We start from the raw sequence: 24439 nt of genomic DNA on the forward strand, positions 1-24439 counted from the left end.
CCGGGGTGCCGGGGATGGATGGCGTACCGGGCATAGATGGGGTACCCGGGATGGATGGCGTGCCGGTGGTGGGATAACGGGGATGGCATCCTGGGGGCTCTCCGGACCCAACCCACGCGTCTGGGTGTGCAAAACCGTGTGAAAACTACTGTGCGAAATGTGGCCATTTGTGGATGGGGTGGAAGGGGCGCGGAACGCACGACGAGAGCATCCCGCGCGCTCCCCGCGGTCCTTGTGGGCACCCGAGGCGAGAGAATGTAAAGAGGAACGGGGGGGGAGGGCCGGTCGTGCCTAGCCGGGGGCTGCACCGGGAGGTCTGGCGGGAGTCGCCGGGGTGGGGTGGGGTGGAGCGGGGCCGAGCCAAACCGGGGCCGCCGCCCACGCCCCACCGGAGCCCCGCTCCGCTCCGCTCCTCACCGCGCCCGGCCCCGCCCCCGCCACGTGCCGGGCCCCGCCCCTGCCCCGCCCTCCCTTGTCCGCGCAGGGGCGGAGCCGAGAGCGCGGAGTGGCAGAGCCGACAGCCAATGGGCCGGCGAAGAGCGGAGGTGAGGGAGGAGCTGCCACGGAATGACAGCGCTGGTGGCCAATGGAGCGGCAGGAATAGGCGGGGAAGGAGGAGCTGCCGCGGAGTGACAGCGCACGGGCCCAATGGGCAGGTGGCAAGCGGCGGGGCGGGGCGGATGTCGCGGCGGGACCAATGGCCGCGGCGGCCCCGCCCCGTTGGGGCGCGGGGCGTGGCGGCCCCTCCCGGCGCGGAGGGAGCGACCGGCGCGGCCCGAGCGGTACCGGCACCGGGTGAGCGGCGGCGCGGGGCCCTTCCCGTGCCTTCCCCTCCCTCCCCGTGCTCTCCCGTCTGCTCTCTAACCCTTCCCTTCCGCTCTCTCCCCGCCGCATCCCGGCGCGCCCGCACAACCGCGGCTGCCCTACCCCGTGTGGCCCGGCCCTGCCGCGTCCCCTCCCGGTGGCGGAGCCGCCCCGCCGCCCCCTTCCGCCCAGCCGAGGGTTTTCCTTGGCCGCGCCCCGCGCCCCCTCCCCGGTGGATTCCCACGGCACCGCCCCTCCCGGGCACGGGGTTTCCATGGCGACGGCCGGTGCCGCCGTCCCGGTGCTGACCGAGCGCTCTCCCCGTTGCCTCTCCCGCAGCCGCCGGCCCAGCCCAGCCCAGCGCGGCCCCGCGGGGCCCCGATGATGCCGGGCGCGCGGGCGGCGGAGCAGCAGCAGCAGCAGCGCCCGAGCGTGCGGCGGCCGCTGCCGCCCCAGTGACGGCCCCGCCATGTCGGTGATGGTGGCGAGGAAGAAGGTGGTTCGGAAATGGGAGAAGCTGCCGGGCAGGAACACCTTCTGCTGCGACGGCCGCATCATGATGGCCCGGCAGAAGGGCATCTTCTACCTGACGCTCTTCCTCATCCTCGGCACCTGCGCCCTCTTCTTCGCCTTCGAGTGAGTTCCCCGGGGGAACGGGAACGGGGATGGGCCCGTGTGCCCGGGGCCTCGGGAGAGCCTGGCACGGTGCAGCCTGCCCGAGCGCGGCTCTCCCTGTCCAGATCTGCCTCCTCACCCTCAGCAGACCGAGCCTGGAGGTTTTGGGGTGAATGGGCCCTGCCAGAGGGTGACACTGGCCCTGTTCCCCGTGGGTCACCTTCTGTCTGGGACTTGGCAGTCGCTGGTCCCGAGCGTTCCTGGCTCCAGGACAGACGGGGTGCAAGGGCACTGCTGCTGCAGCCTGGGGCCCAGCCTGTGTCCCTGCACTGCCCAAGGGGGGACGTGCAGCCCCCACATCAGCCCCACCGTGAGGGACCCCAGCAGGGCATTAATGAACTTGGGGATTAATGAGCTGGGGGTCCTGCCAGTCTGACCTACTCCATCCTCTGCAGTCAGAGCTGGTGTTTGGGAAGGATCCCACCACTCCTTTCATTACCTTGGCAGCCTAAAGACCTTCAGCCAAAACCTTTGATCCTGCTGTTAAAGAGGGATCTGCCGCCTTCCCTCAGCTTTCCTGGGGAGTTGGGCTGGCCTTAGACTAATCGTAAAATCAAAAAACAAGCAAAAAAGGAAAAGCCTATGTTTGTCCGGGCTGATGCTGTGGGAGGGTGCAGGACACCTCTGTTGCCTAGCTTGGGTCAGCTAAACAACTGCAAAACTTCCCTTCCTCCGTCTCCATGGGCATGTTTGTGTTCTGGGGCAGCAGAAGGGCTGAAACAGGGTTGGGTAACACAAAAGTTCACAAAGCTAAGAAGAAGGAGTGGAAGGAGCTGCTCCCTGGCTAGGCCCTGGCTGTTCCTGCAATTCCAAAAATCCCCTGGGCCAGATGCTGTCCTCCTCAGCATCGTTCCTAAGCCAGGGAACTTGTTTCCATATCCCCTGACCCAGTGTGTCTCTCCCATGTTCCGTGCCCGAATCATCCCTGGCTCAGTCTGATTTCCAAGGTACCAAGTGATACCACTCTTGGTTTGATGTTTGGGATTTTTTCTGTCTGAATAATGGGGCTGAGCCTTCCGGCCTTGCAGGAAGAACTAATAAATGTTGCTGCTCCAGAAACGCTTATTGCTGCACCAGAAACACTGATTTGAGGGATAATTGCTCTGGCTCCCTGTGGATCCTGTCTGTAGCAGGAGCGTGAGCCACATCCCGCTAGGCAGAGTGAGCCAAGGCTGTTTTCCAGACCTAGGCTGTGGTTAGTCAGGAACGTGGCTGGTGATTCCTTGGGAAGCCCCTTTCCATGCTCTGGCAGGCAGAGGCCTCTGGAGGGGTGGCTTGCACCAAAACATCCAGGCTGTGCCTGGACCTGGAGGGTGGGCTCTATGGGGGAATGCTGCTGGGAACAGGATCACCTCTGAATTCTGCTTAAATCATCTGGGGGACATAGGGAAAAGTTTGGGAAAATCCAAATATCCATTTGATTCTTTCAGTGCTCACCTCAGTGGTTTTTTTTTTGTCTGGAAGAGAGGAGGTTATTTTGAACTTGTTAGGGGATTTTTGAATTTGGGCTAGGAATGAAATGCTGCCTTCCTTGCTGGGAACAGTCCCCAAGGTCTCTGTTTCACTGATGAGGCTGAGATAAGCAGCTTGGCTGCTCAGGAGCCCTGCATGTGTAGGGAGCTTTGGGTGAGGATCTCAGCCTTGATCTTGCACTGTGTTTGTCTCGGTGTTCGCCGGTTCTTTGGCGTTCGCGTGGAAATTCCCGGTTTCCCATTAGAGCAGGTGTGTGGGCTGGCGGCGGTGGGCGGAGGAGCCTGTCCCTCCCGCCGGTCACTGCAGGCTGTGCCGTGCTGGAGCCATTCAGCTGAATCACTTGCGCAGTCACACCTTGTCTGGGCAGGGCTGGGGGTGCCAGGAGCCGGGCTCTGCCTGGCTGCTCGCCCTGCGCCGGGCTGGGCTCCCTCCCCACCGACAGCCGGGGCTGGACGGGACTGTCCCAGGGCAGGGGACAAGTCACACCGGTCCTTCCCAGCCCCACGGCCGTGGCAGCGCTGCTGCTGCTGCTGCTCTTTGCTCTGGGTGCCTTCAGTACTGCCAGCTGCTCCATGGTGGCCACAGGGCCAGCTCAGCCTATGGGTGGGAGTCTGTGTGTGCTGAGCCCCCAAATCTCAGGGGAGATCTCCCCATCCAGCAGCAAACAGGGGCTGGAGGAGGCAGCACTCGGGACTCAGTGCTGACCTGAGGGCCGACTCCTCCCTGCTGGGTGAGGCAGAGCACAGAGCTGGGCTGGCTCCCAGGAAGGGCTCTGTGACCAGAGTCCTCTGCCCAAGGGCACCTCTGTCCTCACGGCCTGGGGCTGCTCCCTGCAGCTCCCAGAGCTGTGTTAGACTGGGGCTGCTCCCAGCACCTCCCGTAAAATACAGTTTCACATCCTCTTGGCGTTATTTCAGACTCCTAATGGTATTCCAGGCCTGTGGCTGGGTACTTAGCTGCTGTCTGCTTGAGGTGTTCCAGCATGAGGAGAAGACCAGATAAAGCACTTGTAAAACTTGCTCTAGGAGCTGGGATGATGGGATGGATGGGATGCAGTGCCAGCTCTCAGGCTGGCAGGAACTCCCTTTGCAGTTCCTGGCTCTCCTGAGGTGAGTTCCACACTCAGCTGAAGGGAATGGGATTTCTTTTGTCTCTGCCTTTTCAGCACAAAACCTGACAAATATACAAATGTACAGATTACAAAATCTGTAAATGTTAGGGGCATGACAGCACCAGCAACACCAGCTCCTCATGGGAAGGGGCTGCTCTTTGATCTTCTAATGCCCAGGCATGTTTGTCACTTTGTTTTTCCTACTTTCTAAGCTTTGTAGAGATTAAAACTTTTTTTTTTTTTTTTTTTTTTTTTTTCTGATGAGTTGAAAACACCTACGCTGCCCCTTGTGTGACTTTATTTTTTAGTTTTGATTTCCAAAGCCCAGAGTCCCAAGACTCACAGAGGCCTCTGAGCTGGCATTACCTCTGGTTAGATCTATGTCAGGCATGATCAGAACTTACATGTGGGTTAATTGGTGCTTTTAAATCATTGTAATTTCTCTCAATAGAAGTGAACTTTTTGGTGTCTGGAGTTCAGCTTGTTTTCAGCTGTAGCTGAGGAAGGTTGAACAGGTGATTTGCAGGTGACACATGGGTGAGTGATACTGAGGAGCTTGTGCTGAGCCCTGCTGGGGCCTGCCTGGGAGATGTGCTGCCCTGTGGCTGCAGTCCCTGTCACCAGGGCTGTCATGGTGGCTTTCCCCTTCCTCCAGAACCTTGCTCAATGTGCTGATTACAACAAACCTTCCCAACTGGTGCAGAATAACCAGCCAAGCACCCTAACTCATGGCATCTCCCAGCTGCTTCTCCCCCTGCTCCCCAATGCAATGATCTCTTTGTTCTGCCTTCCTGCCCCAGCCCACTCTGCTGTGAGGATGAGTTGTGATAGTGCTGTTATTGTCTGCTTTTTGGTGACAAAATGCTCCAGAGCACAGATATGGTGCTGGGAGCAGGGGGAGCAGCATCCTCACATGCCAACAGAGCATCTCTGTTGGCTCTGAGCTCTCCCAAACAAAAGATCTTTAAATGTCTGTTCCTGGGCAGTGAAATTGTCTTAGGGACAAGGCACAGACTGAAGATTCCCAGATGCTGGTGAGTACCTGAGTGCCCAGCCAGGGCTGTGTGGCTGCTTTCCCTGCCAGGGATGTGTTCCCTGAAGTCTCCTGCAGAGTGAGGCCCCCTCAGCACTTAGAGGGTGGGAGGCACCCTCTGTGAGGGAAGAGCTGTGGTGGGCTCCATGCTGGGCCTGGCAATGCAGTTTCACCTGCTGGGAGCTCCCTCCTCTCACCTCTGCCCTCACCTGCAAGAAGCCAGCCCAGCCAAGGGAAGCTAAGCCCAGCCTGTGTGGAAGCAGGAGGGCCATGGCTCAGCTTTAGCACAGCTCATGGATCCATATTTAAACCCACAATATGTTCATGCTGTCACAGCAGCTCCAAAAGCTGTGCTATCAGCTGGACAAGAGTCCCTTAGGGTCAGACACTGTCCAGCTTTTCAAGGAATAATCACAGAATCATTTAGGGTGGAAAAGACCCCCAGGACTATCAAGTGACTGGTCACCACTGTGTCAACCATCCCAGAGCACTGAGTGCCACATTCAGTTGTTCCTTGGGAACCTCCATGGATGGGGACCCCAAACCTTCCTGAGCAGCCCTTCCAATGCCTGACCACCCTTTCCATGGGGAAATTCCTGCTGATGTCCAACCTGAACCTCCCCTAGCACAGCTTGAGGCTGTGTCCCTGTCACTGATTGCCTGGGAGAAGAGGCTGACCTGCACCTAAATCCATATTCCATGTTCCTAACCCCATCTTTCCACCCCAAATGCGCTCCAAGGTTTTTGTTTACTTGCTGCCTGACTCGCAGCTGTCCCTGGACTTTGCCCTTGCAAAGGGAATGCAAAGTTATCTTGGGCTGCCTGAAGATGATAAGCTCAGCCCTGCAGTTCTCCATCTGTGGGCAGGGCTGGGCACAGGGACGTTGTTTTGGGGAACAGCAGAGTGTGAAATGAAGGATGCTGGTTTGGGGGCCAGGCCGTGTGAATGGCTGTGAGCTGCTGGTGTTGCAGCTGTGACTGAAGTGTCTGTAGGTTCAGTGTGCAGCCCTTCTGTCCCTGTCACACGAGGGGGACGGTGCTGGAGCTGTCACTGGCCCAGGAAATGTTCCTGCAGTGGGCCTGCAGTGCCCAGTGCTGCCAGCCGGAGCTGGAAACTGCACTGTGTTTGGTGAATCTGTGGTGGGAATGCCATCCAGAATTAAACAGTGCTGTGGAGGTCATGGAAATGGCCTTGCTTGGGATGGCAGCCCGCCCAGGGAGGATAATCCCTGCCCCTCATTGCAGCAGCCTGGTGCTCCATGGAGAGTGACTGTGGAACAGCAGGGGTCTGGGCTGGATCCACCCCTCAGCAGCAGGGATAAAGGGGTGCATCCTGGAAAGCCAGGTGCCTGAAAGCCTGGGTGCCAGCTGCTCCAGGAGGCTGGGGAAGGGGTGTGTGCAAGGAGACATGGCACGAGTGGTGGCATTTAGGTGGGATTTCCCTCCATAGGAACTTCTCCCCAACATCACTTGGGTTTTCTGAAGGAATCAGGGTAACATATGGGTTTTTCCAGCCCAGTATGTCTCTAAAACATGACTTCTGCCCTCATGGCTGGGGCTGCAGCAGCTATGGGGACATGGCTGTGGGTGTCCAGGAGCAGCATAGCCATGGTGAGATGAGTCCCATTCTCCCTTTGCATCTCCTCCATCAGCGGGGTCAGCACCATAAACTCCTCTCTGGGCCTTACTGCATTTGTAGAGCAAACAAACCTTGTTCCCTTTTGAGCTGAGGGAGCCTTGAAGCAGGAGCCTTTCTGCTTTACGTTGCCTCAGGAAAGCCAAAGGAAACCAGATGTCTTGTTGCATGGGAATGTTGCACTTGCACAGGAATCCATTCCTAAGAAGCACAGGATACACTTAATCCTAACTATTCCTGTGGTGCTGGGAGCTCCTGCTTTTTAGGGGTTAGCCAGACATTCCCACAGGTTCCATGCCTTCCAGGCGTGGGGTCCCTGAGCAGGCCTTGGGTGCTTCTCCCAGTGGTCTGGCCCATCCTTTGGCAGCAGGAATGGCCTCTCCATTGGACAAGGTCTCTCCAGCTGCCTTCTTGTTTCTGGCATTGAAAACAGAGCAAAGGCTGGGAAGTGTCTGTGCCTAGCTGGTGGGAAACAGATCTGCTGTGCTGGTGCCTGGCTGCTGGAGCTGCCCCAGCAGTGTTCCCCTGTGGTGGTGGGATATAGGGGTGCAATGCACAGCTCCCCTGCTCTGGTGTGTTGAGTGCCAGGCTCTGCTGTGCCAGGGCTGGGGCTCTGGCTCACAGCCCCGTGCCCGCAGGTGCCGGTACCTGGCTGTGCAGCTGTCCCCGGCCATCCCCGTGTTCGCAGCCGTTCTCTTCCTGTTCGCCATGGCCACGCTGCTGAGGACCAGCTTCAGCGACCCCGGCGTCATCCCCAGGGCCCTGCCTGACGAGGCAGCCTTCATTGAGATGGAGATTGGTGAGTGTGAGTGGGGAGAGGCAGCCTCCATTGAGATGGAGATGGGTGAGTGGGGAGCGGCCCAGCTGCTGAGGGCTGGAAAAGCCTCTCTGTTAATGGCACATTTCTAGGTTACAGTCCCTGCAGAGCTTATCTTCCTGGCTGGACCTCCAAAAGTGAGGGTTGCCCCAATCTGCTGGCTCACTGTACTTGGCCCAGTCTCAAGAAGGCAGCACGATGTACCTGCATCTCTCTCTGGGAGCTGTTTCACCTGCTGCTTTCTCTCCCATAGCCATGCACATACAAACTCAGTTTGCTTTTGAGAAGGGGTGTAGAAAGCTTAGAGGAGTCCCCTTGATCCTTCAGGGAGAGAGGAGGTTTGGTGGATGCAGGTGATAACACCCAGCCCACTCTCAACATGCCCATGAAAGCTCTGGCATCCCCTCTCCTGCCGGCACGCTGCCAGGTTGGCTCTGGACCCTGTGAGCAGAGCTGCAGCCTCCAGCTCCTGAGCCAGCAGGCTCTGATCCCGCTGCAGGAAGGGCAGGGAAGCCAAGTGTCCTTTGGGGCCTGTGGGATTGGTAGCAGCAGCTCTGATCTGTGCCCGCTCCTCTCTGGCAGAGGCCACCAACGGGACAGTGCCGCAGGGCCAGCGCCCGCCCCCGCGCATCAAGAACTTCCAGATCAACAACCAGATCGTGAAGCTCAAGTACTGCTACACCTGCAAGATCTTCCGGCCGCCCCGCGCCTCGCACTGCAGCATCTGCGACAACTGCGTGGGTGAGCGGGGCTGGGGGACAGGGGGACACAGGGACACGGGGACAGGGACACAGGGACAGGGACATGGGGACAGGGACAGACCCACGCCTCGCACTGCAGCATCTGCGACGACTGCGTGGGTGAGCGGGGCTGGGAGACACAGGGACATGGGGACATGGGGACACGGGGACAGGGACAGACCCACGCCCAGCCTCGCTCCAGACAGCTCTGCACTGCTGGAGAGTCCAGGCTGCCTCATCTTGCACTCAAGGAGCTTGAGGTTTGCTAAGAACCTGGAGCCAGGTGGTTCCTCTTTGCCAGGACTTTGGCAATAACTCAGTCCAGCTGTTCTGTGCCCATTTTTGAGAGTTCCACTGGATTCTGGCCTTGCAGGACTGGAGGGTTCCAGTACAGAGTTGTGTCTCAGGTGACAGCAGCTCCTTCATCAGCACAGAGATTGTGCCATTCCCTGAGGGGCCCTGCTTGTTCTCCTCCTGTGTATGTAACTGGCTCACGTGCATCACTGCTCCAGGCAGAAATCCCATCCTTTAGGAGCCCTTTCTTCCTCTCCAGACCCCCAGCCTTTGTGTGTTTATGCGGTTTCTTGAACCTTCTCCTCCTTATTCCAGGGTAAGAACTTGGGGACCCCCAGGCCTTCATCTAACGTATGTGCTGTGGCTGTTATACCCTAGGGAGAGAAAACACATGAGGGGTCAAGCTCAAATTCTCTGTTAATGTGTGAAATAGCTCATTATAAAACAATTTTGGACTTTCTGACCTGAAAGGAGGCCAGGATATGGGTTCCTGACCAGCAGAGGGTTGAACTTGGCAGTTTGTCAGCCTGGGGGGATATTTGAAGTTGGGAGCACAGGAACAAAGATCTAGAGGTGGACAGAGCCATGCCAGGGCAGTGCTAATCTTCATGGTGGCTTCCCCAGAGCGCTTCGACCATCACTGTCCCTGGGTGGGCAACTGTGTGGGGAAGAGGAACTACCGCTACTTCTACCTCTTCATCCTCTCGCTCTCCCTCCTCACCATCTACATCTTCACCTTCAACATCGTCTACATAGCACTGAGTGAGTCTGCCTGGAGAGCTGGGAGGGAGGGAGGCTGCACTTGGTGCTGTGAAACCAGAGGGGTGGAGTGGGAAAGGGAGCTGGGCTCGCTGGGATGTTCCAGATGAAAAAATCTCTCTCTTTTTGTGTTGCAGAATCTCTGAAGATTGGGTTTCTGAACACGTTGAAGGAAACCCCAGGGACATATCCTTCCATAGTCCTGAGGGCTTGACTTCTCCAAAACTGGGGGTTAATGGCAGCTGTTAGTGGAGTTAGTGGAGAGGGTTAGTGGAGTGGCTGCCTAGGCCACTCTGTGTCTTTCTGAGCATTTTACTCTGGATGACAATGTGGGGAGCAGTTTCTTGGCTTTTGGCAGGAGAATAAAACAGAAAACAGAGGCTAGGAGAGGAAGAGAAGTTGTTGATTGTGGGCCTGCTGTTGGGTGTTCCTTAACTGTTCTCACTGTACTGGAGGTGCTCATTTGTTTCTTCACGCTGTGGTCAGTGGTGGGGCTGACTGGCTTCCACACCTTCCTGGTGGCACTGAATCAGACAACCAACGAGGACGTGAGTAGAGCCTTCCCCTTCCTCTGAGCTGCCACCACTTCTGGTGTGCCAAGGCTGTGCACAGCACAGGGGCCTGGGGACTGGGGGCAGCGTGTCCTTGGAGTAAACCTGAGCTTGTGCCCGACTATTTCAGATTAAGGGGTCCTGGACTGGCAAGAACCGCGTGCAGAATCCCTACAGCCATGGTAACATAGTGAAGAATTGCTGCGAGGTGCTCTGCGGGCCCCTGCCCCCCAGGTGAGCTCTGGGGGCAGCCTGGACCTTTATCTTCTGCTGGGATTTGGGAAGACGTGGCTCTCTGATGGTGTGGCCCTGTCCTTGCAGCGTCCTGGACAGACGGGGCATCCTGCAGCAGGAGGAGAGCACAGCTCAGGAGGGGTCGTGCCCGCGGGCGCCCGGCACGCAGGAGCCCCCGGCCACGCAGGGCCCTGGGCAGCCCCAGGAGGGGGCCATGAAGCTGCAGGACGGCAGCATTCCTCCCCCCAGTGCCGTGAGTGATCCCCCTGGGAGCTGGGCGGGTCTGGGATAGAGAGAGAAACCTGAGAGTGGGACTTAGGAAGGACAAAACAACATGGGGGGTTGCTATGTAAGAGGCTGCTGCTGAAAAGCTCGTTTGCTCTGAGCCTGGAAAGCAGCATGTCTTGGTTTCCCTGGGGCTCCTCCAAGGACATCACAGCTGGCTGTGGTTTTGGAGATCAGTGCTGCCATGGGAGCACTCAGGAGCTGCTGCCCATAGAGTGTGGTGGGGCTGGGGAGGGCTGGGAGGTTGTTCTTGTTCTGGTTCTGTGTGTGAGCTGCAGGGCTGTCCCTGGGATCTCCATCCTTGAGAAAGCTGTTGTGGCAGCCTGCTCTGTGTTTGAAATTAGTCCTGTTTTAAGGACATAGTTTGACAGGAGACCTCCAGAGTGCCCTTCCCACTTAAATTATTCCATGAACATGGTGGGAAATGGCTCTGCTTGCTCCTGCCTGGGCACAAGCTGCCCTTCTCTGGTGGACACAGTCCAGACACTTCTGCTGGAGCAGTCCAGTGTTCCAGCTTCTTCCTGAAGCCGCTGTTCTGCCTGTAGGGTGGCGGTTTTGGTTTCTCCTTTTCCTAAGCCCAGCTGAGACTGCTGGAGGTGGTAGCAGAGCCTGTGTGGGGATGTTGGGCTGTGCTCTGGGGCTCTCCCTGCAGGTCACTGTGTCCTCTCTCCCCAGGTCCCTGTGCCATCTGTGAGTGACACCAAGATGCCGGAGGAGAAGCAGCGAACGCCTGGGGAGCTCCCGGTGCCCCCCCTGGACGCTGGGCGAGCGGAGCACTAGCATCTGCTTGGAAGGGAGAACTTTGTTGTTTTGTCTAATCGAAGCTGGAAGTGGTGGAGGAGAGGAGAAGGGCTGGATGGCAGGCACCTGATTCCCATGGCCATTTTGGCTTTAGTCATTCCTCACGGCGGCACGGGACAGCGAGCCTTGGTGGCACGTCCTGGTCACCGTGGGGCACTGCCACCGCGAAGGCAGCTCTGCCTGGGGCTGTCCCTCTGGCAGGGCAGGTTCAGGTCTGCTCCCTCCCTCCTGCTGAGGAATCCCCAGGGAAGGGGAGAGCAGTGGTGGCAGCAGCGTCCTCTCTCCCCTCCTCCCTCCTCCTCTAATCCGTTCGTTGTTGTGTGGTTGGCGTGGAGACGTTTGGTGGCCCAAGGACCCAAACAAGAGGGGAGGAGTTCTGCTGGCAGCTGTTTTTAAGTAGCTTTTTTCTGGGCTTCTTTTCCAAGTAATGTAGCAGAGGCAGCAGCTATGAGGGGACCTTCCTTCCCACCCTGTGCGTCGAGGGGGAGGGGACAGGGCAGAGCCGGGGTCTGCCTGTGCCACTGGCTCCTGGCTGCTGCTAAGGCTGTGTCTGCTGCTGGGTGTCAACATTGAGCCCCTCCCCACCTGTGGCACAGCAGCTGTGCAGAACCTCAGCGCTGATTCTGTGTTGTGTCATTGCACCCCTGTGTCCACCCGGACTTGCTCTGCTGTATTCAGCTGTCCTAGGTTGGCTTAGGGAGCCTTGGACCTTCCCAGGGTTGTGCCAGCTGCCCAGGGCTGTGTGGTGATTGGTCACTTGTGTGTCCTCAACAGAGGGGGAGAGGCTGAGGGATGATGGGAGAGCTCTGTGGCCATGGTAGGGCTCCCCCACTCACAGGACCCTCACACCTCTGGGTCCCCACAGAAGTCCCTGGAGGAGGAGAGGCCTTCTGTTGTCTGGCAGATCCCATCCCACAGTGCTGGGTACAGTGCTGGGCACTCCTGTTCCTCCCTGCAGGGGTGTGCTGGCTGCTGGGGTGTCCAGCCTGCCCAGCCCCGTGTGTGTTCCTGCCTGGCACTGGGAATGCCTGCTGCCTGTCCCTGGCCTCTGGTGCCAGCCTACTCTCAGCAGCCAGGATCCTGCTCCCTCTGGAGTCTGGCCCATGCCTCCACCCGCTCCTTGCCCTGGGGCTGTGCCTGGCAGCAAGAGGAGGGGTGTGGTGTGAACGGGCACTGGCACTGCCTCCTCTCCCGGCTGAGAGGGCAGAGCTGCCCCAGCTGCTCCCAGTTGGAGTGAGGCAGGGAAGGAGCCCCGGCCGTGGCCCTGCAGCAGCCCAGCCCAGCCCCGTCCTGTTTCATCCTCCCAGCACAGCCCTCCTGTGCCCCGCCCCATGGGAGTCGCCCCAGCACACTACTGACCAAATCTCCAATTGGGTGCAAAAAATTGTATTTTTGGTTCTGCTTGCTCCCTGTTCCACAGCTGTTGGGGAGTGCTGCCTGCCTGCACGGGTCAGGGTCTCCAGAAGGAAGGGGTTGGGTGAGGATTGGGCGATTGGGTGTTCTTTTTTTTTTTTTTTTTTTTTTTTTTTTTTTTTTTTGTTTAATTTTGAACAATGAAGGAAACTTAATTGGTTTGAAAATGGCTGAGCTGTAGCCCCTGCGTGTCTGTGCTGCCCCAAGCCAGCTGCCTCCTCCCCCTTCACCATGTTCTCCATCTCACACTTGCAGGGTGTCTTAGCTGTGTTATTTGCATCTTGCAGTCCCCCAGGGCAGTTGATGTCCATGCTGAGAAGTGACAGTGTCCTGGGCAGGCTTCAGCTGCCTGCAGACAGGGATTCCATCCCGAGCTACCCTCCTGAGCTGCTGGCAAACCTGGGAGAAGCAGCCAGTGCCTGTGGTGCCTTGGCAGGGAGCGCGGTGTGCTCCAGCGTGCCCCAAGCACCCACGGGCCAGGCAGTGCCATGCAAGTGTCCTGGGGCACCTCGTGCCCACCCAGCACCTGGCTGTGGTGCAGGAGCCGAGCCGGCCCCGAGGTGCTACCACTGGGGCTCCGCTGTCCCCTGCCAGCAGCCGTCCCCTCCAGCCCAGCCCCACTGTCAGGGCCAGAGCGGGGGAGCAGCACTGCCAGCGGGCTCAGGGGATTCTGCCGTGGAGAGAGCCCCCAGCTGCTCCTTGGGACCCCCCGCTGCTCCTTGGGACCCCCCAGCTCGCGTCCTCCCGGCTGCCATCCAGGGCCTCTGATTCCCTCGAAGCAGCCCGAGTCCCGGGGAATGTCCCCTTTGGGCTCCGAGGGCAATGGCAGGGCCTCAGCGCTGTCACCATCCTCAGGCTCGCTGGCTGCTGGCAGAGGGGGCCCTGGTGTTAGGGTGCTGCTGGGGTGCCAGTAAGGGTCCCCCACCCCCTCCCCAGGGCTCTTACTGTCGTAGTCCAGGAGGAGCTCGGCAGCTGTGAGCAGCTTGGCGCGGTGCTGTGGGTCCGTGATGTGCAGGCTCGTTCAGGTGCGTCTCCCGCAGCTCCTTGAAGTCCTCCAGGTCTGGTACCCGTTCAGCAGGAGGGTGGGGATGTGTTCCTGGTGGGGAGTGTGGGCAGGGGTGAGCAGGGCTTGGGTGCATCCCCCTGTGGTCTGTGGCTCCCCCCTCAGTGGGTCCACGGTGGTACCTGCCCCCAGGTTACCCAGAAATGCCCTGGGGTGTTTGGGTGAAAGGTCCCATGCAGGTGGGGGATAGAGGAGAGGGGCTGGTCCCAGTGCTGGCACCCCATTCCTTGCTGGGTGCTGCTGTTCCCCACAGCCCCCCCCTCACCTGCAGGTTGATGCGCTCCAGCAGCTCATGAAGGGTCTTGGGCTTGAGGCGCTTGTTCCTGCTGGAGCCACGCTCCTGCGGGCAGGGACTATCTCCTCGGGGATCACATCCACATAGATGAACTTGAAGGAGCCCACCCTGTTGTTGAGCAGGCCCGGTCCAGGGGCCCACGGGTGGCTTCTCGATGATGCCGATGATGTCCCCTTTCTAGGCAAGGGACACAGGACGGTGGTGGGCACGTCTTGGGGACATCCATGAGCACCCCCGCTCAGGGGCTCCCCTCCCTCACGCCCCGGGGCCATGGCTCACCCGCAGCTTCAGGGAGTCCTTGTCGTAGGGGCTAGGGGGTGAAGTCGGTGTGCACGCGGGCGCGGCCGCAGAAGGGGCCGGTGTAGGATGGGACAAGCCTCCTCCAGCCTCTTGCTGTCCCCGGGGTCAGTGGGGCTGGGAATGTCACTGCCTGCAGAGGGGACAGGGTCAGCATGTGCCCGGCTGGGGCCGTGGGGCAGTGTCCTGTCGGGGCCAGCCTCACCGCTAGACATCTGGCGTGCGAGGGCCGGGCGCCCGTCCTCCTCCTCCTCCAGCTCAGGTACGATAGGGGCACCTTGTCATGGCTCTGCTCCTCCACACTGCTGCCAGGGGGACTGCGGGCACGGGGACCCCTCCTCCTGCCCTCTCCCTGCTGGGGGTGCTGGGGTCAGGCCGAGGCAGGGGGAGCTGTCCCTGCTCACCCATGCCTGTCCCCGCTCACCCGTGCCTGTCCCTGCTCACCCCTGCCTGACCCCTGTCCCTGCTCACCTGTTCCTGTCCTCTGTCCCTGCTCACCTGTTCCTGTCCTCTGTCCCTGCTCACTGTGCCTGTCCTCTCAGCCTGCCCACCTGTGCCTGTCCCCTGTCCTGCTCACCCGTGCCTGTCCCCACTCACCTGTGCCTGACCCCTGTCCCCGCTCACCCCTACCTGTCCCCTGTCCCTGCTCACCCGTGCCTGTCCTCTGTCCCTGTTCACCCCTGCCTGTCCCGCTCACCTTGCCCTCGGCCAGCGCTTTCACCGCCATCCTGCCCATCTTGCGGTTCATGGTGCGTGAGATCACCGCCCGCCACTTCCTGCCCAGCTTGGTCCCGCTGCTGCGCGCGGCCTCCTCGGGACCAGGCTCATCCTCGGGGATCTGCCACAGGCATGACAGTGCAGGCAGAGCCCCCCACCCTGGCAAGCCTCAGCAGGGTCCCGCAGGACTGGGAGAGCCCAAATCCCACCAGTGCTGGCTCCCTGGGGCTGCTCCGTGACACTCTGGTGACACCAGGAGTTTTGGGAAGCCAGCCCTGCAGTGGGCTGTACTCACTGGATTGTACCCACAGGATGGGTCAAGGGTGCTGCTGCCCCGGGGGCCTGGGAACTCACATTGTCCTCCAGGTTGAATTCCTCATTTGACACAGGAGAGCCGACCTTGGATTTGTTGAAGTCCTTGAAGCTGCTGGAACGCTGTAGGGAAAGCTGGGAGCGCAGGGCAGGAGGTGTGAGGGGGGCATGGAAAGGTGGGAGATGGGCTTCTTCCTGCATCCCCTGCTCTTTGGCTGCATTGCCCATCCCACAGTGATGCCAGTGCTGGGAGGAGTGTCTTTGCTCTCTCCCAGGAGCTGCCAGTGCCATGAACTCCCCAGAACTGGGACGTAGAGCTCTTGGTGTCTGTGCAGATGCTTGGCACAGCATTCCCAGGGCAGGGATGCTGTGGTGTGGAGCCTGGCACTGCCATGCTGGGAGCAGCCCAGGACTGTGCCATGATGCCACCGTGGCACATGGGCTCTGCAGCTCCTCTCAGCACAGGTGGGCAGGCAATGAAGGGCAGGTGCACCAGGGCAGCCATGTCCCTGCTGCCACCCACAGGGTCAGCTCCAGGCCTGAAAGTTTTCCATGTTTTCCACCTGTGAGTGTCACTCCATAGCCCAGAGAGCACACCCCCAGCTGGCTTGGTGCCACCTCCCTGCCTGAGCCATCAAAGCAGTTTTTAGAACTCAGTCCTGGTGCACCTCTTTGTCCCTGCCCCTTCCAGCCTTTCCTGTGCCCCCCTGCCTTCCCTCCATGGCCTCGGGTGCCTGTCTCACATGGAAAGGTTTCTCCACGCCAGGAACATCCTTGGTACCAGCACAGCCATATGGCCCCAGGTGTCCCTCACCTCTCGATGCCAGCACCAGGGTGCTCACACACTGGGGCACGGTGAGCTCAGCTGTCACCAGCAGCACTCCTGGGGCCCTCAGAGCACACAGCACAGCGCTCACCCTGCCACCACCACAACCAGGGGTTTCCGTTCTCACGCACTCTGACAGCTCCTGTGGCAGCTGAGGCCCTTCCCAGCCCTTCCCACCCCTGCACAACCTGGCCCTGTGCTGTCTCCTCTTTATTCTCCTCCTCATCAGCTCCACTGAGCATCCCTGAGCCCTCGGTTTTGCCATTTCTGCAGAAGGCTGGCTCACAGAGGGACACCCAGCCACAAAGCCACTGTGGCTTTGTGCCAGCCCCAAGTGCATCTGTGCAGAGGGGATGCTGCCTTTTGCCTTTTGCCCTGCTCCCAGCAGATCCAGGCGCACTGAACCCCCCAGATAAAAGAGCTCTGAAACAGAGCTGCCCTGGGGCTGGAGGAGCCAGGGAGAGCCCTGGCAGTGAGATGTGAGTCAGGGGGGCCGGGCTCGCCCGGGGCAGGGCAGGAGGGGGAAGTGAGAGCAGCTGTGGCTGGGCAAGGGCAGGGGATGCCCGCTGGGACTGGCCAGGCTGGATGTGCCACCCCAGAGCAGGGAGGGGGGACTTCACCCAGATTTCCTGCGGGAGTTGGCAGCACGGAGCTGCCACGGCAGGGTGTGTGCCTGTCACGGCACCAGGCACCGCCCCTGCTCCCCGTGGGGACTCGCTGATGCTGATGCCAGCCCAGCAAAGCTTGGCAAGAACTGAAGTGCCAGCTGGTGCGGGCATGAGGAGCCGGTTTTGGGCCCCACCGGTGACTCCAGGCTGCAGGTTTCAGCACATGGCCACGGCACGCAGGGGCGCTGGAGAGGCCGTGGCACGGTGGCAGTGGCAGCTGGTGCTCCTGCCGCCGCAGCGGTGCTGCCGGAGGAAGCGGCTGACACACGTGATGGAGCTGCAGCCCCGACCGCAGCACCTTGCTGCGCAAGAGAGCAGCACCGCAGCCATGGCCCCAGGAAATGACGGGCGGCCGCCCACGCCTGGGGACAGAGGGGACACAGCCTCCCCCAGCAGAGTCCCACGGCTTCCACCGCACCTGGGGCTGGCACCCACGGTGATGCTGGGAGCTGTGCATCCCAGCCACACATCCCAACAGCATGGAAGGCACCGTGGGAGGCGGGCAAGAACAGGACCACGCACTGGCGAGGCCACAGTGGCTGGTGGCCGCAGAGACAAGCTGATGGCAGGGCTGTGCCAGCCCCCGGACACCAGCCCCGCTCGGACAGCCCAGGATGTGCCGGGACACCTGCGGTGCAGAGGGAACCCGGGTGCTCACCTTCCTGTGTCCCGGCTCCTTGTCCCCGGCGTTGGAAGGCTTGCGGCGCAGCATGGCGCTGGGGCCGGTGAGGAGCGCTCAGCGTCCGGTGGCGAGCGCTCCGCGTCCGGCAGCGGCAAGCACGGCCCGGCCCGTTCTGTCCCGTCCCGTCCCGACCCGATCCGACCCGCGGCACCGGCACGCAGCCGGGAGCGCACAGGAAGCCGGCGGTCACATGAGAGGCGCTTGCACCCGAGCTCGGGGTGGCTGGCGAGGCGCGGGCTGGGGCAGGAGGAAGGAAACCCTCCAGCGAGCTGCTGCCCTGCCCGGGCCCCTGGGTGGGGACGGTGTCTGCGCCCTGACACCTCTGGGCCGCCCCTCGGTGATGCTCTCTGTGCCTGCCTCACTTGGCAGCGCTGCCACCCCTCGGTGCTGCTGCCCTTGGCCATCTGCAGATGGCATCGTGTGTCCCCCCCATGCAGGAGGTGACAGTCCCCAGCCCCTCTGTCGTGCCTGCTCATCCTGCTGGGACATGATCGCCAAGCCCTCTGCGTGATACTTGGTCTGGGATGTCCCCTAGATCTGCAGGTTTCCCTGCCCGCATCACACCCAGGTGGGATGGGCTCATGGTCACCCCGCTGCTGGCACCCGCGGGGACATCCCTGGCTGCCCTGCATCTTCTCACTCCAAATCCTCCGTCTTTTGCCCCAGAATTACAGTCTGCCCAAATCCATCTCCCCGCTGCCGGCGTTGGTTGTCTCAGGGCTGGACAAGGTGGAACAAACAGGGTCACAGGAGCGGGGCTGGACAAGGTGGCACAAACGGGGTCACAGGAGAGGGGCTCGGGCCGGGCTCCAGCCCGAACTCGCCGGCGAAGCAGCGCGCAGCACATCGGGCACAGCTGGACCCGCCTCGCTCATGTTTAATCACAAACGAGCAAATCGAATGCACCAAAGGAAAGGAAGTGAGGGCGGGGGCAGACACGGCCGCGGAGGGAGGGGACGGTGCGGCCTTGGCTGCGGACTCAGGCTCCCAGCCCGCTGAGCAGCACCGAGAGCAGCGGGGCGAGTGCCAGCGCGCCCGGGGCCAGCGTGTGGGCGCTGCTCAGCGGGAAGGGCTCGGTGCTCGCCTGCAGCCATGCGTACTCCTCCTCCAGCCGCTGCCGCCGCAGCTCCGGCCCCACGAGCTCCCGGATCCTCTCGTAGTACGAGTTCAGGTACCGGATCTGCGGCCAGGCATCGCGGAGATGCAGGAGTTGGCCTGGGTGCTGCCCCCCTCTTTGGCCTTCCCTGTCCAGCTGCCCCACACCCTGATCACCGGCCCCACTGCAGAGCTCATTGCCCCTCTTCACCAGTGCATCCATCCTTGCTCTGTCCTCATTTATCCACTCCAGCCTCTTGCGTGGTTCTGGTTTCTTGCTGCATCCAAGCCCCTGTGCTGACCTTGCTCCCCAGCCCGAGCACATCCCGTACCTGCTCTGGGGACAGCAGGCTGAGGTCGATGAGCTTGCGGTCATAGGGCACCAGTGACACCACCTCGAAGGTCAGAAAGGTCTCCTCACTCTCGTGCTGCCATAGAGAGGTGTCATTAAGTGTCCCCTAACCCCTCGGAATTGTTCCCACTCCCGACTCGATGCAGCCCCCCACGCTGTGCCACCCTGTCACCCCTGTCAGCCCATCCCCATTGCCCTACCTCAGTCTGCGCCTCCACCACGAGAGCCACATCCTCAATGCGGATCCCGAACTCACCATCCCGGTAATACCCGGGCTCTGAGGGCCAGGAGTAGCCTGCTGAGCCCCCGGCCCCAGAGGCTCCCCCAGTAGACCCCAGCAGGGCTGGATCCAGCCCCTGAGGGGGCTGAGAGCTGCACCCCATCCCCGTTGGGCTCTGTGCCCCGCAGAGCCGGGTGCCCCTCGGGGCGCTGGCACATACCGATGGAGGTGAACATGCCAGCCTCCAGTGGCACGTTGTTGGACTGGAAACCCACGGGCCCTGCAGGGACATGGGGCGGGTTAGAGCTCTGGGGGGGCGTGTGCTGCAGGGACACCCAGCAAGGGCCACAGAGACACCAAGGCAAGGACCACAAGGTGTTGCAAGCAGGGATCCCCTGCCCCTTACAGAGGCTCTGCTGGGTAATGAGAAGCCCCCAGTGAGCTCCTGTCTCATCCCACAGCTCAGCCCACCCGCCCAGCAGCAGTGCTGGTGGCACCTACACTCGTGCACTGAGAGGAAGTTGCCGATGCCGTGGCCGGTGCCGTGGCCGTAGTTGAGTCCAACATCCCAGAGTGCCCGGCGGGCGAAGGACTCCACGGTTCTCCCTGGGGAATGAAGAGGTGGGATGGGGTCGTGGGGCCCCCGTGCCCTCCTGCTCCCTGCCAGGGGTTCTGTGCAGGGCCAGTGCTGGGTTTGGTACCCACCTGCTGTGTGGGATGGGAAGACGAGGCGGGAGAGGTCGATGTTGCCCATCAGCACACGGGTGTAGGCTTCCTGTAGGGCATGGCATGGCACAGGTGAATGTGGTGGCACCCAGACACACAGCCCTGCACATCCAGCCCTGACCAGGACATGGTGCTGAGTGCCATGGGGAGTGCTGGGCTGTGCAGGAGTGCCTGGGCAGTGCAGGGGTGTCCTGGGCAGTGCAGGGGGGTGCTGGGCAGTGCAGAAGTGTTGGGCAGTGCAGGGGTGTCCTGGGCAGTGCAGGGGGTGCTGGGCAGTGCAGGGGGGTGCTGGGCAGTGCAGGGGGGTGCTGGCCAGTGCAGGGGAGTGCTGGGCAGTGCAGGGGTGTCCTGGCCAGTGCAGGGGTGTCCTGGGCAGGGCAGGGGGGTGCTGGGCAGTGCAGGGGTGTCCTGGTCAGTGCAGGGGGGTGCTGGGAAGGGCAGGGGGTGCTGACTGACATGGGAGGGGCTGGTACCTTCTGCAGTGGGGTGGGCTCGCTCCAGTGCACAGTGCGGGTGATGTCTGTCGTCCCATCCCTGCAAAGGGGGGTCATGAACAGGGCTGGTGCAGCCCCAGTACTGGCTGTGGGGGCCCCTGGGTGTGGGGCTGTGGGGGGGGTCTCTGCTCAAAGCTACGCACAGGTATTGCCCTCCAGTGTCAAACAGGTACATCTCTCCCACAGACAGACTCCGGCTGCTCCCGTTGGAGGGGCTGAGAGGGGAGGGGGGTCAGAGGCCTCTCCCAGTGCCCCCTGCCCCCTGCCTTCTGCCCCAACCGTACCTGTAGTGGGCCAGCGCTGCATTGAGCCCACTGGCCGAGATGGACTGGAAGCTGGGCCCATGGCTGTGCTCCTGGGCCCTGGAAGGCAGCAGGGAGGAGGGAAGTGCTGGGGGTGCCTGGCTGCCCCTCCCTGGGCAGGGCAGGATGGGGGGCAGCACTGACCAGCGAAGGGCATCAATGTGCTGAGCCCCTGAAAACTCGTCCACCTGCCCCTGCAGGACTGTCTTCTCCAGCCACAGCAGGTACTGAATGACGGCCACGGCGTCCCGGACCTGGGGACAGGGATCAGCACCCTGAACCCTCCAGTGTCTCCCGTTCTGCAGGGGGCTATGGGGAGGGGACGGCCCTTACGTGGGCAGCTCGCAGCATCTCCTGCTCGTGGGCGTTTTTCACAGCCTTGGTCGTCATGACAGGCGAGTAGTTCTCCTCCAGCAGCTTCTCCTGTGAGGGCAGCCGGAGGTGGCAGAGCTGCCTGTCCCCTCAGGCCCCAGGATGGCCACAACAGGGTGACAGGGGGATCCACCTGCAGGACCCACCCAGGCCAGGCTCGGTGCCCACCTGGGGGATGATGCTGTAGAGGCCGTAGGTGGTGTACTCGGTGCCCAGCCACACGGTGACGTTGCCCTGGGCGTAGCGGCGCAGGTGGGCGCTCACCTGCCCGTACTGCTGCAGCTCCACGCACAGCGGCCCCGGGCAGCCCAAGAGCAGTGAGCGCCGTGCCGCCAACGACAGCCGGGACTCATCCAGGAACAGGCTGGTGTGGGGGAATGGGGTAGTGGGATGGGATAATGGGATAATGGGATGGGATATAGGGATGATGGGATACAGGGATACAGGGATGCAGGGATACAGGAACGGGATGGGATGGGATGGGATGGGATGGGATGGGATGGGATGGGATGGGATGGGATGGGATGGGATGGGATGGGATGGGATGGGATGGGATGGGATGGGACAGTCAGTAGGGCTGGGCATGGCAGTGTGTGGTGGTTCTGAGGGTAAGGGCTGACAGGAGTGTCTGCCTCAGGAAAGGAAGGGTGGGAGGGGGTGGGTGGTGAGCCCCCTCCACACCCCCTGCCCACAGGGAATTGCTGCCCACCTTATGGTGGTGTTGGTCAGGAGAGCGTAGGAGTAGAAGACGGGGTTGTAGGGGATGTCATCTCCGCGGAGGTTGAAGAGCCCTGCCAGGAACGAGACCTCTACCCCTGTGATTGCCACTGCCCTCCCCACCAGGGCTGGAGCCCATCGCCCCTGCCCATCGTGCCCCATCATGGCACCATGCCTACTCACAGGCCGTCTCCTCCAGCCCTGAGAGCAGCACAGCCGTGGGGCGCCGCAAGTGCTGCTCCATCTGCTGCCGGATACCGGCGACCTTCTCCTGCCAGCTGCTCCCTGCGAGTCGGGCAAGTGCAGGGCTCAGGGCGGGGCTCAGGGTGGGGCTCAGGGCGGGGCTCAGGGCGGGGCTCAGGGCGAGGCTCAGGGCGGGGCTCAGGGCGAGGCTCAGGGCGGGGCTCAGGGTGGGGCTCAAGGCAGGGCTCAGGGCGGGGCTCAGGGTGGGGCTCAAGGCAGGGCTCAGGGTGGGGACCAGTGTGGCCTCGGGCTGGGGGTGCTGTGGGTGAGCAGCTGCGGCAGGCGGGGCTCAGACCTGTGAACTCTGCCGGGAGGCTGTAGATCTCGCTGGAGGAGGGAGGGGGTCTCTGGTCACCCCACGCCTGATCCACAAGGTTGGTCTCGAGGGGGAGTAGGGTCCGGCCGGAGCCGTGCAGAGCCCGGCTGTAGCTGTTCCAGGTGTCTGGGGGGTGAGCAGCCCGCGGGTTTGGGCTCCTGGTAAATCCGCACCCAGGGGGCTGCCCTCCCGTGGGCAGACTGAGGTGACCCAGTGTCAGCCGGCCCTACCGATGGAGAAGAGGAAGGGGTCCAAAGTAACGTTCCCCCCCGCAGGAACCGCTTCCAGGATCCACATCCCGATGGACTCGATGGAGGCTGCGGGAGAGAGCGGGGTGCCACCTCGAGTTTGTACTGTGCCCCAGCCCACACTGAGCCCCGGGAAGGCTGTGCCAGGGGGCTGGAGGCTCCTGGAGCGGGGAGACTCAGCAGCCCCCATCCTGCCCCACTGACTTGTCCTCTGCAGCTCCCAGTTGCAGTCCAGCTCCCGCTCTGCCTGCGTCCAGTAGCGGCTGTCAGTCCACAGGGCAGCCTTGTCCTCCGTCACCACAGCGGTGCCTGGCACAGGGGAGGCGCTCAGGGGTCACCTCTTTATCTCTCCCTGCAGCCGGCAGGGACCTTCAGAGGCTCTTAGGGAGTGGGACTTGCCATGGGTCAGGTTCAAGCCCCCTGGGGCAGCGCCCCGAGGGCTGGGATGCTCTCACCTGCAGAGCCGTGAAGCCGGTGAGCCAGCCCAGGCGGGCGTCCCGCGCCGAGATGTACTCGCTCTGAAGCAGGGATGGAGCCGTGAGGGGCGGGCTGCGGGCAGGGAGCGGGTCCCCGGGGCCTTGGGGCGCTGCCCCCTTACCATTGCGCGTCCGTGGAGGCACGATGTAGGCGTGGGCGCCTCGGGTCCGCAGGAGGCCCCGCAGCGCGGCCAGACGCGCCGTGGTGTTGGTGGCCGTCGGGGGCAGATACTGGTGGCACAGGGACACGAGCTGGCACCGGAGGGGACCCGGTGCGGGGTGGGGTGTCAGGAGCGGGGAGGGGGGAGCAGTGCGGGGCTCACCGGCGGGTCCGCGGTGCAGTTCCGGATGTCATTCCTGGGGGAAGGAGCGCGTCCGGCGGCACAGCCTGTGGGCACGGCGACACTCAGGGGCGGCCTGGGGGCTGCTGGCACCGTGCTCCAGCCCGCCTCGGCGGCGGGCAGCTGGGACCCTCATCCCCAGCCCCGAACACCAGCCAGCCCTGCTTCGGGATTTTTCTCAAACCCGCACGAGTTTAGCCCCACGAAAAGTGAACCAGCGTCATCCCCTGGTGATAAATATGCCGGTGCCTGTGGCACAGTGGGATGGATCATCACGGAGAGCAGCTGGTGCCTGTGGCACAGTGGGGCTGGCAGGAGCACCCCAGACTGGGGCCGCACAAGGAATTGGCTGACAGTGAGGTCGTGTCCAGCTGGACCTGATCTCCCCCCAGGGCTGCTTGGCACGGGGTCCCACCACTGCTCCCTGGGCTCTCCATCACCCGCTGGCACCTTGCTTCTCACTTGGGGCCAAAGGGTCCGTGGGACAGTGCGTGATGGGGTTACCCTCAGCATGAGGGGCCATGGTACCCGATCTCTGCACCCTGGGTCTGCTTCTCACCTGTCACCTGCCCCGGGCTGGGTGAGCCCGGTGACATGGTTCGACTCCTGCCCCGGGGGGACCCACCCCTGCTTCACCCAGGGCTGCGGCGGGGACATCCCACGTTCTTCACATCTGGTTTCTGGGGGTCCCAGATGTTCCGCCCCGCCTCTGCACCCCTCCCACCACACGCCGTACCGTGGAGCAGGAGCGCCCAGGCTGCGATCCAGAGCGGGGGACGCATGGCTGCGCACCGAGGGGACGCTGCGGTGACAGGTCCCTCCTCCTGTGCCTTTGCCCCAGGGGCAGAGGGATGCGGAATGGGAGGGACGAGGCCCCAGCAGATACAGGGCGTGGGGAGCAGGGTTTGCTGTCCCTTTGAAAAGTGAATTCTGCTGCTAAATAAAAGCAAACAGCAAAATCAGTACAAAGTCCAAAGATCCTGCAGGAGCAGAAAAGTGGGAGCGTGCCAACAGAGCCTCGAACCACCTGATGGCCAGGGAGAATCTGAGA

At 61.8% G+C, this 24439-nt stretch overlaps 3 protein-coding genes across 3 annotated transcripts; 1 reads left to right on the top strand and 2 right to left on the bottom strand.

Moving 5' to 3' along the window:
- Positions 1–650: 650 nt before the first annotated feature.
- On the top strand, positions 651–11598 carry ZDHHC9 (zDHHC palmitoyltransferase 9). The gene is made up of 10 exons (XM_079319163.1): positions 651–795; positions 1144–1440; positions 7371–7531; positions 8132–8290; positions 9208–9345; positions 9480–9550; positions 9798–9890; positions 10024–10127; positions 10215–10380; positions 11088–11598. Exons 2-10 carry the CDS (start codon positions 1274–1276, stop codon positions 11190–11192), a joined length of 1164 nt encoding a protein of 387 aa, XP_079175289.1. The 5' UTR covers positions 651–795; positions 1144–1273; the 3' UTR covers positions 11193–11598.
- Positions 11599–13249: 1651 nt separating this feature from the next.
- Positions 13250–17924, bottom strand: SASH3 (SAM and SH3 domain containing 3; the record flags this gene model as incomplete). Its single annotated transcript, XM_079318502.1, is given in 19 exon segments — positions 13250–13339; positions 13341–13394; positions 13396–13493; positions 13572–13641; positions 13643–13683; positions 13686–13722; positions 13955–14028; positions 14031–14109; positions 14111–14161; positions 14264–14299; positions 14301–14357; positions 14359–14414; positions 14487–14543; positions 14546–14594; positions 14596–14627; positions 14630–14636; positions 14979–15119; positions 15353–15445; positions 17463–17924. Coding segments are annotated over 19 exon segments (1176 nt in total). The 5' UTR covers positions 17517–17924.
- Positions 17925–18268: 344 nt separating this feature from the next.
- Positions 18269–24351, bottom strand: XPNPEP2 (X-prolyl aminopeptidase 2). The gene is made up of 20 exons (XM_079318503.1): positions 24125–24351; positions 23371–23435; positions 23170–23278; positions 22776–22880; positions 22554–22640; positions 22303–22449; positions 21948–22049; positions 21757–21838; positions 21216–21411; positions 21009–21098; positions 20820–20929; positions 20658–20735; positions 20517–20588; positions 20353–20413; positions 19859–19928; positions 19655–19759; positions 19374–19433; positions 19134–19210; positions 18914–19009; positions 18269–18666 (listed from the first exon to the last, which is right to left on the bottom strand). Exons 1-20 carry the CDS (start codon positions 24168–24170, stop codon positions 18466–18468), a joined length of 1959 nt encoding a protein of 652 aa, XP_079174629.1. The 5' UTR covers positions 24171–24351; the 3' UTR covers positions 18269–18465.
- Between the last annotated feature and the right edge of the window lie 88 nt (positions 24352–24439).

Source organism: Erithacus rubecula (genome assembly GCF_903797595.1).
Source record: "Erithacus rubecula genome assembly, chromosome: 15".
In the NCBI taxonomy this organism is placed as follows: Eukaryota; Metazoa; Chordata; class Aves; order Passeriformes; family Muscicapidae; genus Erithacus; species Erithacus rubecula.